This window comes from Pungitius pungitius, chromosome 1 (assembly GCF_949316345.1).
Source record: "Pungitius pungitius chromosome 1, fPunPun2.1, whole genome shotgun sequence".
NCBI classification, from domain to species: Eukaryota; Metazoa; Chordata; class Actinopteri; order Perciformes; family Gasterosteidae; genus Pungitius; species Pungitius pungitius.
Window position 1 is genome coordinate 19,124,871 of NC_084900.1, and position 21,108 is coordinate 19,145,978.

General features: G+C 46.3%; 1 protein-coding gene across 13 annotated transcripts; it reads left to right on the forward strand.

The window, feature by feature from the left end:
- The first annotated feature begins 211 nt into the window (after positions 1-211).
- Positions 212-3,923, forward strand: pex10 (peroxisomal biogenesis factor 10). 13 transcript variants are annotated; one of them, XR_009956640.1, is made up of 8 exons: positions 212-534; positions 1,119-1,199; positions 1,266-1,692; positions 1,907-2,073; positions 2,578-2,713; positions 2,895-3,051; positions 3,170-3,271; positions 3,355-3,923. XR_009956640.1 is itself a non-coding variant. In XM_037479392.2 (6 exons), exons 1-6 carry the CDS (start codon positions 423-425, stop codon positions 2,943-2,945), a joined length of 978 nt encoding a protein of 325 aa, XP_037335289.1. In that variant the 5' UTR covers positions 212-422; the 3' UTR covers positions 2,946-3,923. The 13 variants fall into 13 exon arrangements, 5 of the variants coding, with proteins under 5 accessions (XP_037335289.1, XP_037335287.2, XP_037335288.1 ...); XR_009956637.1 differs by having other exon boundaries at positions 2,578-3,051; positions 3,167-3,271; XR_009956638.1 differs by having other exon boundaries at positions 3,167-3,923.
- Positions 3,924-21,108: the final 17,185 nt, after the last annotated feature.

The following is a 21,108-nucleotide window of genomic DNA, read 5'->3' on the forward strand; positions in this document are numbered from 1 at the left end:
TCAAATAGAAATGTAATCTAAAATTAAAAATACATTAAAGAGATGTTAGATGACTAAGAAGGGGGTAGGTAACAGGTAAACAACTTGGCTATTACAATATGTATCAATAAATAAAGCAAAGTTGTTTATGACACGTAAGTTCCATTCCATTTCGACATGGACAAGTTGAGAGGGAGCTTGTAATGCGCCCTCCCGCCAGTAGGGTCCCCTGTGACAAATCAGCCACATTGCATGGCTTTAACTTCCTATTTGTTTCCTGGAATAAAACAGAACATGTTGGACGTAACGTTAACTAACTAGGGAAGAATAGTGCATATTCCGACCATGCACCAGGACATTAGGCCTTAGCCAGGGTGCTGTTCTCCCCGCAGACCTCTGCCAGTGTGACGGTCTCTAACAAACACCGTTAGCGTAAGCGGACGATGCCGCTAGCTGCTGCTAACCAGTCCCAGTTGATTCGGTCCAGTCAGAAGGACGAATACTACCGAACCTTCCTGAGAAACAATTCCAACGAAGCCTTTCAGACTCTCGCTGGTAGGTTTGTCCGCACCGGCGAACTGTTAGCACCATGTTAACTGACGTTACATGAGTTACTCTTTAAACCGTAGAAACAATGGCCCACTATGTTGGATAAAGTGATTGAGGCAACGTGTTGAGTTATTGTACAAATCAGTACTGAAGAGTAAAAGCTGCTCATAACGTATTAATGACCTCTGCGCATGCCTTAGTTTCTGCGCCGCCTTACGAGGGCTTCTTATAAATTAATCACCTTTTTTCAAGCGGAAGTTAAGTCGGATGTCATCGAAATAAAGACCACTACGTTAAATTCATTTTAGCTGACGCTTTTATCCAAAGCGACTTACATTGCATTATAAACCATCCGTTACATTTTGCCTGGGGAGCAATTGGAGGTTAGGTGTCCAGCTGAGGGACACTTCGGCAGCACATGGAGGGGCTGGAATTCGAACCGCCAACCTTGTGGCTCCCAGTGCACCACACTACTCCGTGCGCCACCATCGACCATATTATGTTACAGTGATGAGCAGTAGTAAGTTAAAATATGAAGTTAAAATATGAAGTGGAACAGCTGTGTGTTGAGCTGAAGTGTGTTTGTGTAGGATCCAAAAGATGGCTGGACTGGAGGAGAGAGATGGAGCTGCTGTCAGACCTCGCATACTATGGTCTAACCACCTTCTCAGGTAGTTGCCGACCAACCAACATTCATTCTGAGTAAGAATCCGTCTGATTAAGACTACCACTCGTAGGTTACCAGACCCTGGGCGAGGAGTACGTCAACATCGTCCAGGTGGACCCCACTGAGCGCCGGGTCCCATCCCGGGCCAGGCGGGGCCTCTTTGTTCTCTGCCACGCCTACTTCCCTTACCTCGTGGACAAAGTCCTGGTGTGCCTGGAGAACGAGCTGGAATGCGGGCAGGACAGGCGCGGTGGTGGGCGGCAGCGGCGTGCGGCGCCCGAGCTGTGGTGGAGCCTGGAGTCGTGGCTGAGGAGGTGGATACAGAGGGTGGTGGGGCTGCTGTCGGTGCCCCAGAGGAGAGCGTGCATGGCGGCCACGTTCGTCCTTCGCCCGAGTCTGTCCCTCCTACACCGATTCCACGCCGCGGTGTTCTACCTCAGCGGCTCCTTCTATCACTTGTCCAAGAGGGCGGCCGGTATCCGCTATGTACGCCTCATGTAAAAACTACATATGCCTTGTTAGTTTAGTTTGACTTTCCACACTTGTGTCTCACCTGATGTTGATTATTGTCACGTGGAAAGGGAAACACTGCCCTCAAGGTTTATTGCAAGAACGCTCTGATTTTTGTGCAATGATAAAATGCAGGTTTGCTTGTTATTTGGTGCAACTAGCAGTCTAATACAGTGTGAGTAAACCCTGTCCTGTGTGCAGCTGCGTGTGGTGGCGCTCAGCAGGGACGATGGAACCATCAGGAGCAGCTACAGGCTGCTGGGGGCGCTGTCCCTCCTCCAGCTGCTTATCACAGTGTGTCTGCAGTTCAACAGCTTCAGACAGAAGCAGCGAGCCAGGCACGAGTGGAAGCTCTACAGGAGCCTCAGGTACACCGGCGCCTCCACCTGCTCATCATGAGCAGGCACAAGGAGGCCGTTCACTTCTGCTACAATATCCTGTTTCAAACTTTCATGTCTTAATTTGTAACAAATTAGAATGTTCACATGATGGGAATAATAGCAGTAAAGATAGTACTAATAGTTTAGTAATGAGTAAATATTCAAACATTCAGCTACATATAAACACACACACACACATACATATATATTTATGATGCACAGATCTGCCATCAATATTTTGCTGACACAGATGATAGTATTGATTCTGCGTATCAGGCTGATTGTTCATTGATTAAAAATTAAAAAATAAAAGGTTTTCAGCATCAGCTCAGCAGCTTTAGTGTCTCTGAGATGCCTAACAGCATCTGTTCTCACGTCGTGGCCCAATCAGCTGTAAAAGGGATGACCTGGACACTGTGTAAACACAAAGCTTCTGAGAGAATTTCTGGATGAAACCGGTTTGTAGCAGTAACACTAATGAACTGTCTGCAGTCCTCAGCGCACACACACCTCAGGCCCCACGGCTGCCAGCTGCATCCTCTGCCTGGAGGAGAGGAGACACTCCACCTGCACTCCCTGTGGACACCTCTTCTGCTGGGAGTGCATCACGGAGTGGTGCAACACCAAGGTCAGGCTGCTGCTCACTGAAGGGATCATGGTGTGATGAAGAATGTCCAGGGAGGGCTTTGTTTCTCACAGTCGTTAGTGGACATTTATTCGATCTTTTAACACATTATTATACGTTCATTAATTCAGGTGTGTGTGTGTGTGTGTCTGTGTCCGTCCGTCCGTGTCTCTCCCTCAGGCAGAGTGCCCCCTGTGTCGGGAGAAGTTCCAGCCTCACAGGCTGGTGTACCTGAGGAACTTCAGCTAGGACCACTGAGGATGCCTCAGAAACACCTTCATGCTCTCTAATGATCCCTGTGCCATGTGGAATAAAGCGTTGGATTGTATCAGTCAAATATTGTAAATATCTCTTTTAGTTACTTGAAAGATTATACTTATTCTAGTAAAATGTGGGAAATATTTGGTTTGAGGTTGTTTGATTGTTTAGTTGTCCTAAAGTATTTATCATCTAAAGCAGTGGTTCTCAACTGGTCTGGCTCCGGGACCCATCATCACCCAACCATCACCCCTTAATAACAAGCCGCGACCCAAATCAAGGAACATTCTCAACATCTCAAATGTATTCAAAATCAAGTTCATAAGCTGAATTTCATATTCAGGATGTTTAATTATCCTAACAACCCAATGTCTCCCCCATATCAGAATGGTTTGACCCAACCTGGCACACGCTGCTGAAAACATGGACGGAGAAGCCGGCAGAAAAAACGACACTCCGCTGCATTAAAAGTCCCTTCAAAATAAAATCACAGGATAATATTTTTTTTCTTCTCATTTTTATTTTCCCATGCAAAGTGGGTCGCGACCCAACCAGTTGAGAATCACTGATCCAAAGTATATAGATATAGATGACGATTACTGTCATTTCCTGCCTGGCGTTAAGGAGTGAAATGCCTTCGATAGCATCTGACTCAGCAGCTGGACGCTCGGTGGGGCTACAAGTCCTTGCAACGTTGCTGGTTTTTATATTGGATATACGACAAAACATAACAGTTTGGAACCCTTGTTGCTGTAGTAAATTTGTTCAGCAACACAAAAGGAGAGCTAATATTTCAGAATGCAGGTATAGTAAGAGGGTAACGTGAATGTTTAACACATCGCCGTTAAAAGGCCTGTTTTTTTTCTTATGCAGATGATGTACACGGCTTGTGTGGTTGCTACTTGTTAAATTTGATATATAATTACAATTTTGAATAAATTTATTTTTGTACATGGTTGTAAAGTGGCTTTAGGTGTCTCCCTCGGTCACCATGTTAACGTCCACACAGACGAGGAGTTGCTGTTGGACATTGGGACATGCATCCCTAGGACATTTGCCTTTCAGCCAAGTACCCCTAAGCAGCACCAAGCATCAATGGCTGAATTTTTTTTAATGCAAAGCGTTGTAGAATCAGGGCGGCCCCTTGTGGGTCCAAGCATCCCGGTCACGGGGGAAGACGTCCGGCTTTTTAGGGGAATGAAGGGGAATGGCCGCGTACTGAATACAGCATACCTATCGTGTGATTGACAGGTCTACCACAGCAACAGTGTTTTTAGTTAATTAAAGCTGGTAAGCTTAAACTAAATCTTATTCAGTGTTCTTGCTTATTCTGGTCAACTCATGTGCTGAAATCCCTAACACAGAGGGAAGTAAGTAGGTTTTAACTCTCCCAGAGCTAGTCATTAAACATCTAAGATCTATTCTTCATATGGAGTGAATGGCAGGTGCTCCTCTTCAAACATCAGAGAGACCGTCAAGATTAGACTTAGCTGAAGGCGAGGAGTGAGCACGGCTTAGAGAAGCGTACGAGGCTAAAGCCGACTGAGTGAGGATTTTCTGGAGTCCTAAGCAGCCCAGAACAGCAGTGTTTACCTACACTCAGGAGGCATTTGTCCTGTTGACAAGCAGCCCGTCCACTTCCACTGCTGTCACCTCAAAACATCAGCTCCCCCCCCCCATGGGGCTGCCAGGGGGAGCTCCAACAGCTGGCCAATCATCCCCTAAAAGAGCTGTTGGAAACAGGAGGAGGGGTTGGTGAGTCTGCTCTTTGTCTCCGTAGAGGACAGAGTGGAGTCGATGACATGATGCCAATGTTGATCTAAGTGCAAACATCGAAAGTGGAAGCAGTGCCCTTTCAGATGTAATGTAAATGTACCTGGAGGATTTCCAGTCTTCGTTGTATTCACAGAGTGCCCTCTGTTGAGCTTCATCCTGAACTACAGCGCAATGATTCAAACCTTACTGTGTTGTTTCCTTTGAATATAGACTATTTCTAAGAAGGACTGATCCATAGTCACTTATACTCATTTTTACTCTTTCCAAGCATATGTCAGGAGTTTAACCTGTTAATCTGTTTAGTTTTAAGTAGGTATTAAACCATTAATGAATGATTATTAGAACAGGCCTCATATTTCAGGAGTCAAGAAATTGTTATTTATATGTTAAAGATCACTTTTAGACTTCTTTTTTTGGATTGTGTTCTGTCTGCAGATCCAAACCTCGACAACTCAGTCATCCAACAGCAGGCTGCGCACCACATTTACTGGCTGCCATTTCGATGAGATGTATTTATTTTGCATGATTTAATAATGATTATATTATAACAATAATAATAAATAAAGCCTCCACTTAAATAATACTAAAATACTACAATATAATAGAGAACATCGAATGAATATGATTCGATGTAGCCGTCAGAGCTTTAGTGTTATTATGTGATAATAATACAGCAATATATGATGTTAAATTAATTTAATCTTTAATAGAAGCATTGGAATGAAAACTATTATTGTTTGAGTTGTTGCCAACACTGAGACACTGGTAGTGACTAATGAGAAGCAGCTTGAAACTGGGATACTCCTTCAACAGCTGGGACGTCTGGTAGGTCACAAACCAAAATGTTACCATTAACTTGTATGAACTAAAAACAACTGTGAAAGGGTTAATGTTTGAAGAGCCAAACAAAGGCAACTCTCAGAGAGGATGACAACGTGGTGTCCACCTGTCAGTCATAAGAGCAGCCTTATGGTCTATGTGACTGTATATGGGAGAATCCACCTGTCAGTCATAATAGCAGCCTTGTGGTCTACACAGTAAAAAGGTGCCACCTGGAACGAAACATGGTTCTTTGAAGGGATGTGTCACAAACAGACGTTCCCCGTCTCCGGAATATTAAGGTCCGAAGCTCGGGATCTCAGTCACCCCTCTGCTGCACGTTATAGTGGTTTGTGCCACTCAGGATCAGCCCACTGAGCCGGCACGGCCACTCCCACCTACGCACATGTGGCTCGTCTCTAATCAGGAGAGGCTGGGCATTTAAGCTGCCGAAGCCTCAAAGGCCGGTGCGAAGTCTTGTGCATGTTGCCATCACAGTCCGAGCGGTCTATTGATATCCTGTTTCTGCCTACCTGCTATTTGACCTCTCCTTTGTCCCAGACCTCGTTCACGCCTGCCTGACCCCCGACGGTACCTCTGCCTACCTCTGCGCTCCCGGCTCTCGACCCCTCGCCTGACCCCCAGCTTCGACCTCGCCTGCTCCCTGATGGTGCCTTAGCCTGTTCCCTGCTTGCCTGGCTTTTCGACCCCTGCCTGTTCACCGGAACACTACCACGCCTGACGTCTGTACCTCGTTAATAAAACTGCGCTCTGCGCTTGGGTCCACTCTGGTCTCCTGTGGTGCGTTACAGGATGCCATAGGAGAACCATTTTTCTCCCTAAGGTTTCTTCCCTTTTTTTTCATTGAAGGGGTTTTCATTTTTTGGGGAGTTTTTCCTTTGCTGATGTGAGGGTTTCGGGACAGAGAATGTTGCATGTGTACAGATTGTAAAGCCCTCTGAGGCAAATTTGTCATTTGCGATTTTGGACTATACAAAATAAAATGAATTTAATTTAATTAAATTTTTGGTTCGAAAAAGAACCTTTCAGATCAAAAAGTGCCTCAAACCTTTTAACTCTTTGAAGAACCGGAAGAAAAAAAGGTTCAAAAAAAGGTTCAACCCCTTTCTTTAGCCTAAAAATTGTTCTTTAACAATTGGGATTGCAAATCTTTTTTATTTGAGAACCTGCAACATTTAGCTTTGTCGTTATGTCATGTCATACATTGTAACCCGTGTATTACATGCAACAAGAAATGTTAGATTAGAGTATTTTCCACTCTCTGCACAGCTACAGCTACCCGTGTGTCCATCTTGGACGAAAATGATTTTCAGCTGACGGGGGTATGCAAGATTAAAACCATGATAGAGCTCCAACACAACAGCCATCAAAAAGCATGAATGAAAGTTTGTTTGTGTCACTACATCAAATAATGTGTAAATACACAACAATCAGGAACTTGGAATTGCTTTAATGTGCACATCATTTATATAGTCATAAAATGTGGCTGATAGTTTAAGCTGCCTTCAGTTCATACTGCTCACTAAGCTGTGATCAGCACAGACTGCTCTTCAACATCTACTAACAGCCTTGTGACCTTAACTTGCAAGCTACAGTTACAAAAACACGTTTATTTACTGTCTGACCCGGCCGGCTCAGCTGCTGGCCGCTGTCAGTAATTAACGTTTACATCTAGACAGGCAGTAGCATAACCCTGTGTTAATCAACTATTGATATCTTAAACAAATCCCACAGGCATAAGCTTAGCAGCTCACTTAACATTTAGTCAACATTAAATGTATTTTCGCATGCAATCTATTAGGCTAACAATTGTATTCAATTCAATTCATTTCATTTTGTATAGCTCAAAATCGCAAATCACAAATTTGCCTCAGAGGGCTTTACAGTCTGTACACATGCAACATCATCTGTCCCGAAACCCTCACATCGGCACAGGAAAAACTCCCCAAAATAGGAAAAAACTAGGGCTGTCAAATGATTAAAAATTTTAATCAAATTAATCATACTTTTCAGTGGATAAATCCGGATTAATCACTATTTGCAATTACACCTGAATCCTAACCATTTTTTCTTTCTGAAATGCATACCAAAGATAAATAACAGGACACAGATACATAATTATCATTATTATTTTTTACATAAATACATGTTAAATACATAAAATAAATACATTGATATTTGACTTGGTTTAATTCATTCCAGAAAATAATCAAAGCATCATTTGAAAATTTACAGACTGATTTCCCTGCATGGCTCTAGAAGGGTCTCGAGCCTCTGCAGTTTATCCCACTTTGCTGCGGTCGGCAAAACGAGTTTGTGCTCCTGATGGTCCAGGGCTGTGATGACCAGACATGTCAACCTTCCCGATATTTCCGGGAGACTCCCGAATTTCAAAGCCCCTCCCGAAAATCTCTCGGACCGACCTTTCTCCCGAATTTCTGCCGATTTCCACCCGGACAACAATATTGCTCCCCCTCCGTCACTGGGCGCGCCGTTTCAGACCGAACAATAATAAAATAATAAAGGTTACACCTTGAAGTCAAGCGCGGCAATTAGAACGGAAAAAGATGAGACTGGCGCTGCAAAGAAAACCGCTAGCACCCCCCGTTGACCACTAGCACGGGCACCTCCCCGGTCCTTTTGAATGTCTCCCTAATTCTGAGGTCTCAAGGTTGGCAAGTATGACGGCCTCTTTATTTCTGCTCACGCGCTTGACCATTTCCAGCGTCGAATTCCAACGTGTTGGAACATTTTGCTATTGTGTTGGTCAAATGATCTGAGGTTGATTTTGTTAATGGCCTGCGAACATTCAGCGTGGACTGGCGCAAACGACTTGCTGAACCTGACGGCCTGACATATGCCTACAGGTGGCAGTAATGTGTTGTATAGGATGAAGTGCATTCCCTAGAGGAAGAGGTACTTTCCTGACCTGAATAATTTGTCACACTGCGCATGTGTGAAATGTGTTAAAAAAATTGAGTTTGTAAAATCATATTGACGTAATTAACAACAAACAACTAATTAATGTTGTTAACGCGCTATTTTTGATAGCCCTAATATATATATATATATATATATATATATATAAATAAAAGGGTAGCTACTAGAGCTGTATGGAATAGTGCAAAGCTGCATTGACATTAATAACAACTAATTAACGTCGTTAACGCGCTATTTTTGACAGCCCTAGAAAAAACCCTTCAATGGGGAAAAAAGGGAAGAAACCTTAGGGAGAACATCAGAGGAGGGATCCCTCTCCCGGGATGGACAGACTGCAATGGATGTCATGTGTACAGAATCAACAATGTAAAAGATGTACAATACATTCAATTCCTCTAACAGAGATGATACAAGTAATTGCAAGTAGCAGAACAAGTGTACAGCAGGACCACTGCAGGGACAACGACCATCAGGTCGAACCACCATCCACAGAGGCTTCTGTGGGGAGGGAGAGCAGAAAGATGTTGGTTTATGATGACAGTAATATGAATCATATTTAAAGTAATGATGATGGCAGCAGCAGGTGTCAGCAGAGCCATGCCAGGAGTCAGAACCAGGGTCCGCACGAAACTATGATCCACGGAGACCTGCTAGGCGAGAAAGCACAAAGAACTCCCGGAAAGAAGCTTAATTAGTGATGTACAATAATAAAACATGGATGATTGTGGAAGGAGAGAGTGAGAGTGAGCGTGAGAGAGGGGCTCGGTGTGTCCTAAGAAGTCCCCCGGCAGTCTAAGCCTAGAGCAGCTTAACTAAGGGCTGGTCCAGGCTAACCTGAGCCAGCCCTAACTAAAAGCAATATCAAAGCGGAACGTTTTTAGCTTTGTCTTAAATGAACTGACCGAGTCTGCCCCCCGGACTGAAAGTGGAAGCTGGTTCCACAAAAGAGAAGCTTGATAACTGAAGGCTCTGGCCGCCATCCTACTTTTTAAAACTCTAGGAACCACAAGTAGCCCAGCATCTATGGAGCGCAGATGCCTTGTAGGGCAATACAGTGTAACAAGCTCTTTAAGATAAGACGGTGCCTCACCAGCAAGTGCCTTGTAGGTGAGGAGAAATACCTTAAATTCTATTCTTGATTTAACAGGAAGCCAGTGCAGAGAAGTTAATACAGGAGTTATATGATCCCATTTCTTACATCTTGTTAATACAAGTGCTGCAGCATTCTGAATCAGCTGGAGAGGTTTAAGCGATTTACAAGAGCAGCCTGATAACAAAGAATTACAATAATCCAGTCTAGAAGTAACAAATGCATGAACTAGTTTTTCTGCATCACTTTGAGACAGGAAGTTCGTGATTTTCGATATATTAGGTAGATGAAAAAAGGCAGTCCTTGAAGCCTTCTTTATTGACACCTGTCAGTCATAAGAGCAGCCCAGTATACATTTTTTTAGACTCTACCTTGACTAAAACACTAACAAATGGTAGCACTTAAATTGTACTTATAATGGCACTTTTCTATAACATGTTTTGAAACTGCTTATTTGATGAAAAATGTACTTTCTTGTTACTTGTTCTTCTGAGTTTGTATCATGTAATGTAATGTAAAATAAATAAGTCACGTGAGGGTGCGGGTCAAAGACAGGCAGGGAGGGAGGACTCAAACGCAGATTTCCAACAAACAACGTGCTCTTTAATAATCCCAAACATAACAGACATGCACCAACCTGAACAGGTAACAGGAAACAATGACGCGACATGAGACAAGGGACTGACAGGGCTTAAATACACAAGGGAGGTGCAGGTGATTGAACACAGGTGGAAACAATCATTGACACAGCAGACAATCACAGGGGAAGACAGGACAAGGCAGGAAGTGAAGTTACCCAGGAACAAGAGACATGAAAACTACAAAATAAGACAGGAAGCTGACCCAAACCGTGACAGAACCCCCCCTCAAGGACCGAATTCCAGACGGTCCTAAAGGGGGGCAGAACCATGGAAATCAGACAAGGGGCGGGAGGGTGGGGACCCGACAACTATGGTCCGGGGGTCTGCCGGGGCGGCGGCCAGGCGTGGGGTGCTCCGGGGGTCCGCGGCCAGGCGTGGGGTGCGCCGGGGGTCTGCCGGGGCGGCGGCCGGGCGTGGGGTGCTCCGGGGGTGCCGGGGCGGCAGCCGGGCCTCAGGGTCTCGGGGGGTCTGCCGGGGCGGCGGCCAGGCGTCGTGGCGGGGGGCGCCGGGCTCTGCGGCTCCGGCTGCATGGCGTGGGGTGCCGGCCCAACCCCTGACCCCACGCCCCCCTCAAGGGCCGGAACCCCTGACCCCACCCCCCCCTGAAGGGCCGGATTCCAGACGGCCCCCAGGGGTGGGGGGGAGAGGACCAAGGGACGGGAGGGAGGAGGCACGATCAGGGGTCGTGGGGACGGGGCTGGAGACGGGTGTCGGGGGGCTGGAGATGGGACGGGAGTCTTGGGGCCGGGACGGACGGAGATGGGCGTCTTGGGGCCGGGACGGGCGTCGTGGGGCGCTGGGACGGGCGGAGACGGGCGTCTTGGGGCCCACTCGGGCTGGGACTGGCGTCGTGGACGGTGTCGTGGGCGATGCTGCCGCGGCCCAGCGCGGAAGTCGAGGACGTGGGAGTCGTAGGTGGCCTGGAGGACTCAAACGCAGATTTCCAACAAACAACGTGCTCTTTAATAATCCCAAACATAACCGACATGCACCAACCGTAACAGGAAACAATGACGCGACATGAGACAAGGGACTGACAGGGCTTAAATACACAAGGGAGGTGCAGGTGATTGAACACAGGTGGAAACGATCATTGACACAGCAGACAATCACAGGGGAAGACAGGACAAGGCGGGAAGTGAAGTTACCCAGGAACACAAGAGACATGAAAACTACAAAATAAGACAGGAAGCAGACAATAAACCGTGACAGACTGAATAAATGCGTAAATACACGTATAAATAAATAAATATGTAAATAAAAGAATAAATACATTAATGTATAAGTTTACACCTAAACAGAACATAATTAAATAAATCGATTTCTACATGTCTGTATGTCTACATTTATTTATTTCTACATTTCTGTATGTCTACTGTAGTGGTAAAATATGTTCTAACATAATCTTATGCTAAAACAGTGATTATTGTCTGTGTTGAAGCAATGTGAGAAGAAGAAGGGAGACCCAAAAGTTGTCTTTTGCAGCTGTGAGAAGGAAGACAGTCAAACTGGCCTTCACCCGAATGCTCGAACAAAGGAACTCTGTTACTCCCATCTTTACCTTGATTTGTTTCCTGCTTGAATTGTAACTTTTCATTTGTGTTATCTAACAGGTGGTTCAGTTTTAGGTTTCAGTATCTCTCGTGGCCGCATACCACCAGAAATGATCTTCATGTGTGTGTATAAGAACTCAGCGATGTGTCTGAGCAGCAGTGAGCTGTAGAGCTCATAGCTTCTACCGGGCAAGATGTGTCTGAGCAGCAGTGCCGGCGCTCCGCACACGCACATCACGCACTGCGCGTAGGGCACCAAGTGCCTGGTGGGGCATCAAAAAATCTGGGACGTGAAAATTCATCACAGTAGGCTACTAGTATGAATAAGAAAATAAAATATGTCTAAAGCATGCTAATATGCAAAAGCAATACAAAAGTAATAGGCCTAGACCAAATTAGTCGAGAAAAAGGGGAACCTCCTGTGCGGCCTCACCTCCCAGTGGTTTGTTCGATTATGCCTCAAATCACAAATGTGGCAGGCAGCTTTGAAATGGCTTCGAAAAGGCATCAAGAGTCGGGGGCGAAAAAAAGAAGAGACAGCGGGATGATGCTCGCACGTCGCTCTCAGCTAAGACAATGTTTTAAATCAGGGGTCCCCAAACTTTTTCTTGTGAGGACCGTTGCTAGCGGTCAGCGGGCGGCCAGCTGGCCACATATACTCGCGCTCATAATGTCCGCACGGATCGCCGGTGGGCTGTTTTCGGTACTCGTCCGCGGGCTGCCAGAAGTTTCTGTTACCGTTACCATTTTTGTTATCATTTACGTTTTTGTTATCATTGATGTTACCGTTAGCGTTTCTGTTACCGTTAGCAATAAGACTAGCAATCATTCATTAGGTTGCTAGCTAGCTAGCAATGGTATTTCTGATTATGCTTAAATTGGGCCTGCTATTTCTTTTAGCCATCAGAGATAGAGGCCCTTTCTCAATATGCGTTCTTGTGTGGACTTTTGTTCTCGTGGACTCGTGAAACGTCATCAGTCGCAGCCCGAGGACTATTCCAATTCTAAAGTCTGCATCTGGCCGAGAACAGCCCGCACAGAGCAGCCTATTTTCGGCGAGTCTTCTGTGAAATGCTCCGCCGGTTTTCACGTCTCCGTAGCGGTTATACCTGAGATTTAACTGTACTATAACAAGTCTCAAGTTTTAATGTGGTGTCAGAGACTGATTGTTCACCGGTTACGTCTGTTTGAGGACAGAATTTAGATTCATAACTTCATGTTTAAATGTAACTTTAACTATGGAAGTAAATCTGTGCCATCGGGGGTTGAAATAAAAAGGTGATTTCTAGCACTGAATATTTATGCATTGAAATTATGTACCTGAATGTTTTTCAACATTAAAACACCGCAAAAAAATTCAACCTAAAAAAAAACTGTTGAAATATTCAGCCGCAAAAGAAATGACGGTTACAATATTACACCCCAAAAATTTCAACCTTGAGACACCAACATCCGGGACACTAAGGTAGAGCAATCGATTCTAGATTGAAGATCAGGAGCGCGTCAAGCTAAAGGAGCGAGCACCCAAAACACCTTCGGCTTCGGATTGTAGCCATATCCAATAATGTTGTCTCCCGAGTCTATTCTCGCGGGAACGCAAGTCCGTTCTCGCCGTCTCAGGTATTGAGAAAGGGTCATAGTCAGGTAGCGTTAGCCTATTAGCCTAGTTTGCTTTGCACTTCAGCACGCTTTTTTTGCGTTGGTTATCAATTTGTCACACATACGTCCACATCATAGTTTATTTTTCATCTTCACTGGGTGTTCACATCATAGTCTATTCATCTCCACTGCATGTTCACTAACTCTCCTGTCATTTCAGATCCTCCCACCTCGTCACCTGATTTCCTGCACCTGGTTCTCCTCACCCTCACCTGTGGTGCCTTCCCTCGTCAGTCACTCACTATTTAAGCCAGTCACATTCTGTTGCTCACTGCCAGATTGTCTTGTGTGTTCTACCAAGTTTTCCAGCGGTTTTCCGCGGCGATGCAGAGGGTTTTTGACCATGCCACTCCCAGACGAGAGGCGGCCCGGGGACTGTTTGGGCTGCAGCAGGGAATACGATCCGTTTCCGACTATTCCATTGACTTTCACACCATGGCAGCGGAGAGTGACTGGAACCAAGCCTCGCTTCGCGATGCCTTCTACCACGGATTATCCAGCCGCGTAAAGGACGAATTGGCAGCTCGGGATCTCCCTGCTGGTTTAGACGAGCTGGTCGCCCTCGCCATTCGGATCGACGGCCGTCTGCGGGAGCGGAGAAGAGAGAGGGTCGCTTGCGCAGCTTCAGGATCACCGCCGCGCCAGTGGCCGGAACCGCGACGGGCACCAACCGAGGGTGGACCTTCTGAGTCTATCGCGGGGCCAGAGGCAATGCATCTGGGACGGGCTCGACTCGCTCCGGCTGAAAGGCACCGCCGCCTGCAGGCCAACCAATGCATGTACTGCGGTCAAAGCGGTCATTATGTGAACGCTTGTCCAGTAAAAGACAGGGCTCACCAGTCAACCAGAGGGCGCTGGTGAGCCGGGAAGTTAGATTAGAAATGCCCTCTCGACCCCGAATCCATGCCCAGTTGTTTTTCCAGGATAAGAGCTACACTGTTCCGGTTCTGATTGACTCGGGTGCAGACGCCAATCTCCTCGACCAAGACCTGGCCTTCAAGATGGGGATTGAGCAAATCGCTTTGGAAAGACCCATCCGGGCCACGGCGTTGGACGGTCGGCTACTCTGCAGGGTGACTCATCAAACCACCCCGCTGCGCTTGGAGATGTCAGGTAACCACAGTGAAGCACTCACCTTTCATGTACTTCATGCACCTCAACAACCAGTCATTTTGGGGTTTCCATGGCTTAGGAGGCATAATCCGCACATTGACTGGGCTACTGGGACTATATTTGGGTGGAGTCCTCACTGTCACGCGGTTTGTTTAAAGCCGGCGTCTGCCATTAGCCGCTCCGTGTCTCCTGAGTCCCCAGATCTCACGGGCGTACCCGAGGATTACCACGATGTAAAGGAGGTGTTCAACAAGGCTCGGGCCACCTCACTACCGCCTCACCGCCCGTACGATTGTGCTATAGACCTCCTTCCGGGCACCTCGCCCCCAAGAGGGCGACTATTCTCTCTGTCGGCCCCTGAGACTAGGACTATGGAGAAGTACATCAGCGACTCCTTGGCTGCCGGTCTCATTAGACCGTCGTCATCCCCGGCCGGCGCAGGGTTCTTTTTTGTGAGCAAGAAGGACGGATCCCTGCGACCTTGTATTGATTACCGGGGCTCAATAACATCACCATCAAAAACAGGTATCCACTTCCACTCATCTCATCTGCTTTTGAGTTGCTACAAGGGGCAACTGTATTTTCCAAACTGGATCTACGCAACGCGTATCATTTGGTCAGGATCAGAGAGGGGGATGAGTGGAAGACGGCCTTCAACACTCCCAGTGGACATTATGAATATTTGGTCATGCCATTTGGCCTCACTAATGCCCCAGCTGTTTTCCAGGGGCTGGTAAACGACGTTCTCCGCGATCTGCTCAATGTCTGTGTTTTTGTCTATCTGGACGATATTTTGATTTTTTCCAAGTCTACACAGGAGCACGTGATACATGTACGGCAAGTCCTCAAGAGACTCCTTGAGAATCACCTCTTCGTTAAGGCAGAGAAGTGCAGTTTCCACACCTCGGAAGTATCTTTTCTGGGCTTCGTCATCAAAGCTGGCAATATTCAGATGGACCCTGCGAAGACCAGGGCGGTGGCAGACTGGCCCCAACCCTCCACCCGCAAAGAACTGCAGCGTTTTTTGGGCTTCGCCAATTTCTATCGCCGGTTCATTCGGAACTACAGTGCTGTGGCTGCTCCTCTCACCGCTCTAACCTCCCCACAAGTGCCCTTTCAGTGGACCTCGGTAGCGGCCAGGGCATTCGGGGAATTGAAAACACGTTTTACCTCTGCCCCTATCCTTGTTTTCCCAGACCCTGCTCGCCAGTTTGTGGTGGAGGTGGATGCGTTGGACACCGGTGTAGGAGCGGTGTAGTGCTGAAACAACGGTTTTGGTGGCCCACTATGGAGAAGGACGCTAGAGATTTCGTCAGTGCCTGCATTATCTGCGCTCAGCATAAGCCCTCTCACAAGGCTCCATCCGGCCTTCTTCACCCCCTGCCCATCCCTCATCGTCCCTGGTCCCACATTGCCTTGGATTTTGTAACCGGCCTACCCCCATCTGACGGTAACACAGTTATTCTAACGGTAATTGATCGCTTCTCCAAGTCTGCTCAACTCATCCCTCTACCTAAGCTGCCTTCTGCTAAAGAGACAGCAGAATTGCTATTACAGAAGGTGTTCCGCCTGCATGGTCTGCCCGTCGATGTGGTCTCCGATCGGGGGCCACAATTCACTTCTCATTTTTGGTCTGAGTTTTGCAGGCTACTGGGGGCCACAGTCAGTTTATCGTCTGGATTTCACCCACAGTCCAACGGTCAGGCAGAGCGGATGAACCAGGAGATGGAGACTTCTCTACGCTGCATCTCTTCCCGCAACCCCCGCTCTTGGTCCCAGCAACTCCTATGGGTCGAGTATGCCCACAACACACTCCCCAGTTCGGCTACCGGGCTCTCACCTTTCCAATGTTCAAGAGGATACCAACCTCCGCTGTTTCCGGAGCAGGAACTGGAGGCAAGCGTCCCTTCTGTCCAGGCGTTCATTCAGCGGTGTCGGCGCACCTGGAAGCAAGCCCGCTCCACGCTCCTGCGTACCTCAGACCGGTATCAACGGTCGGCTAATAGACGTCGCACCCCGGCACCCTGCTACGTCCCGGGACAACGTGTCTGGTTGTCCGCCCGGGACCTTCCACTCAGAGTGGAGTCCAAGAAGTTGGCGGCTCGATTTGTGGGTCCCTTTCCAGTCTCCAGGGTCGTCAACCCTGCAGCAGTCAGACTGCCGCGGGCCATGAAGGTCCACCCCACCTTTCATGTCTCCAGGCTAAAACCTGTCCTGGAGAGTCCACTTCAACCCTCCTCCAGACCCCCTCCGCCCCCCCAGCTCATTGACGGCGGCCCAACTTACACGGTCCGGCGCCTACTCAAGTCTCGTCGACGGGGTAGGGGGCTGCAGTATCTGGTGGACTGGGAGGGGTACGGCCCAGAGGAGCGCTTGTGGGTCCCGTCACGCCACATACTAGACCCTTCCCTGATCAGGGACTTCCACAGAGCACACCCGGACCAGCCCAGGGGGACGTCGAGAGCCGTCCCTAGAGGGGGGAGTTCTGTCACACATACGTCCACATCATAGTTTATTTTTCATCTTCACTGGGTGTTCACATCATAGTCTATTCATCTCCACTGCATGTTCACTAACTCTCCTGTCATTTCAGATCCTCCCACCTCGTCACCTGATTTCCTGCACCTGGTTCTCCTCACCCTCACCTGTGGTGCCTTCCCTCGTCAGTCACTCACTATTTAAGCCAGTCACATTCTGTTGCTCACTGCCAGATTGTCTTGTGTGTTCTACCAAGTTTTCCAGCGTTTCCCGAAGCCATCCTGTTTTTCTCGATTCCGACCTCGTCTGTTCCTCGACCCCGGTTTACCTGCCTGCCCCGTTTTGGATTTGTCTGCCTGTCTGTGTGCCCTCCTGATTCTGACCCTGCCTGTCCTCGTCTACGGATTACCTGCCTGCCCCTCTGGACTTGTTTGCCTCCTGACGGATCTCCCGGTTTTGACCCTGCCTGAACCTTGATTAAAACCCTCCTGTCTTGTCCATCGTGTACGAGTTGTGCATTTGGGTTCTCCCGTACTCCGGTATCAGTAACCGTGACACAATTATGTTGAAACAATCTTATTGTGTAGTGAAAAAGTAGCCTGGCTACAAGTGACACTTTCACAACGTAATGAAATGATGAGTGGGAAACGGCTCTTGGTAAGGTTAACTTTGGAAAAACCCTTTGACTGAATGTGATGTGATTAGGGAACGTTTAAGTGGTCTGGCTGTCATCAGCATCAATGGGGACGTGGCTCAGAAACTGTCATATGATGACCTGATAGCTGATTTTGCAGCTAGGAAATGCAGGCGTGTGCCTCTGTAGGGCCTTTGACAACTGATGGTAGTGAAAATGTTTGTAATATAGTTCTATCGGATAGCAGAATGGTCTCTTTTTTTAGAGTTGGTAAAGTAAATTCTACTGTGCAGTTTGTACTTATGTATATTATTTACTGAAGAAATGTGCACATTATTACTTACACGGTTATATACTTGAATACTTTCTGCGTTTACAATGTTCAGTTCCAAATCTGTGTTTTTAGGAATTGTGGTGGTATTTGGTATTTATAATTTTATCTTTTATATAATTTATTTCTTTTCATGTTTGTTTATGCAAATTATTTATGTTTAGAAATTTTAAAATTTATTTGGGGAATAAAGAGAAGAAGACATTTGGTTGTTATTCCTTTGGTGGTGGTGGTTGGTTGGTTGGTTGGTTGGGGGGGGCACCACCAAGCATTTGTGCTTAGGGCACCCAAATGGCTAGCGCCGGCCCTGCTGAGCAGCTTGGGAACTGTGAGTTCCTGTTTAACGTGTAGCGTAACAGCAGTTGTTTAGCTCACGTTTCGTAAATGCTGTTGTTCAAGGTGCCAACCACGTAGCGTTCACTGCTTTATTTTTTTGTAGCACAGAGAACCGCAAACCAACCAGTTTCACCTCCGCGGCCACATGACGTCACACTTGGCACCCAGTGGGTGGGGGTGTGTCTGCAGTCTTCCCTTGTGGAGACTAAATAACGATCGCTGTAAAGAGTGATTTATTTATACATGCGGGACAGATCACCTTCCTGTAAGGTTTGCTAGGATTTATTCAGCCAACAAGTATTAAGTATCAAGTATTAAGTAAAGATAACGCTAATAATAAGTATTTATTTAACTTCCCCTGTGTCATGCAGCTGGTGACACAGGCATTTACTGGAGCATGTCTGATATTAAGTATTCAGTTTGTACAGACATCCAACACATTGGACAGGGGGCCTTCACCGTTGCAGCTGAACTTCAGGGACCGGAACACCAGGCTGGCGATGACCACACGGTCCAGTTCAGTCAACTCCAACCTCCATGTGGACCTGCAGTTAAAAGAGTTCAGTTTAAGTTTTTATGGTCAACATTTATACAGAGTTAATTTCTGCTGAGTTATTTTCAGTTAGTTATTTATATTTTAGAACCTTGTTGTAAATATCACTGGTTTTATAACTTCATTGGATTCTGGATGAATATGAGCAGCTATGACAACAGAGAGAGATGGATTACAATCCCAGAGAGCCGATGAATTAATATATAGGGAACAGAGAGGTATGATGTATAATGATGTCTCTAAAACACTCGTTTGATCACATTTTAGCAAGTGTCCATGATATGCAGACTAAAAATGTACAGGCCTCTCTGTTAGTTACATTATGCTTCTGATACGTGCACTTTGAAATGAACCTTCCTGACATTATAAAAAACTTAGTGTAATGTGAGATATGGTTCATGTTGACATGTAGGAAAGTAAGGTCATAGTAAAAATAAAATGATTTACACCTGTACTGGGTCTTGCTGTGCCTTGTGTTCATGGAGGCTCTACAGTTGCGGGGTGGACTGGTTTCCCTCGGTGCTCAGTGGTACACGTTTCCCTACGTAAGTAGTCGCAGCAAGTCAAGCCATCCTGGATAATGATGTTTAATGAGTTTCATTGTCAGGTTGAGAAGGCCTTCTCCCTCAAGGTAAAGATGGCGTAGAAGAGATCCAAGTACGCCGTTATGAACGCCTCTCCAGACCCTTTCTATATTGATGGGGAAATAAATAATTTAGTCTGCTTACAATCTGTGTTGATCGCTTAAAAAGGATAAGACGACTCGCTGCCACTTGCAATCTACTTTAGCAAAGCTCTCCTTCAGACTTCACAATAGCAATTGAATGTATGGAGTGAGTACTGTTGGTATCTCATCTGATCAGAATCTATGCACAAGTAAATAACCAAACAATTAATGACTACTGTCACTTACCTTGTATACGTGTGTGTGGTGCACTCAAGGCCCAACCACCATGTGGTATCCAGAGTTGGGATGTTGCTGCAGAATTTGAGTCCCGGTTTCATCCGAATCGTTGTCCTCTAATGGAGTTTATAGGTTGTGGACTCTGGTCATCAAAATCAACAAGACAAAAGTCACAAGAGACAACAAAAGCAATGTGACCTCACAGTACAAACAGCACACGCTGATTACAAGTCAACATCGATCTGTCTGTAAACTGCAGTTAAAAATTGAGATTATTTTAGACTGGGTTCCTGTGTTAGTCTGAACGCAGCTGTAGAAATAAATGAAATATAACTAGAGCTTTAACTTGAACCTGCTGCCTAAATACATTTGGTCATATTCATTTTACATGCAATTTAATGCAATGCAAGTTAAACATATTTCACTTGTTGAGTTTCTGAATGCAGCAACATCATAAGGATCAAACTGATACAATTGTGCTTAATTTAAAAGGTGCAAAATCGGACCACATTCAACTTCATTTAATCAAGTATTGGGGTTGCAAATTATCTGATATACTAAAGAGTTTATTCCATGGCAACCGTGTAAAAAGTTCAAAAAAGTTACCATCAGTAAACATTACGTACATTTGCAAAACGATATACAGCCACTTTTAAAAGATAGTAAATAAAACCAGAAAAAACACTTGACATTATTACCTTATTCCGTACCGCAGCATCCTGTGAGCAGCTGCGCCATGTTGCCTAAAGGAGAATGAGCTGAGACAAGTCCGTCACTTTATCCAGCAGACAGTGAAGCGTGTCTTTCTTAACGTTCTTCTCTAAATCGTTTGCTCACGATCGCAATCGGTTTGAAATGGTTTGAAAACACCATGTAGCCAAATGCTAACAGCTTCTGCCGAGGAGAGAACTTCAAGACAGAAAGAGTAGATCAGGAGCGATCACACTCCTCTGACGCACGCATGAATAAATGTGGAAATGTAGGCGAACAGAAATGTAGAAATATATATATGACACAGACCCATAAATAAATAAATGAAGAAATGTTGGAGAACGTCTCTAGGTTACGTATGTAACCTTCGTTCCCTGAAGGGAACGAGACGCTTCGTAAAGCCGCTGAGGGAACGCCTCTGCGTGACAGCGTCATGAAGCACGTGTGAAATCTAACCAATGGAACAACAGAAAAGCCGAATCGAGTGCCACGGGCTGGCCGGGAGTTTGGCAGAAAGTTTACGCAGCGTCTCGTTCCCTTCAGGGAACGAAGGTTACATACGTAACCGAGAGACGTTCCCT

Coding starts and splice junctions, on each gene's coding strand:
- pex10 (XM_037479389.2), top strand. CDS start 423: ATGCCGCTAGCTGCTGCTAACCAGTCCCAGTTGATTCGGTCCAGTCAG. Junction 535..1,118: donor AGCCTTTCAGACTCTCGCTG/GTAGGTTTGTCC, acceptor GTGTTTGTGTAG/GATCCAAAAGATGGCTGGAC. Junction 1,693..1,906: donor ATCCGCTATGTACGCCTCAT/GTAAAAACTACA, acceptor TCCTGTGTGCAG/CTGCGTGTGGTGGCGCTCAG.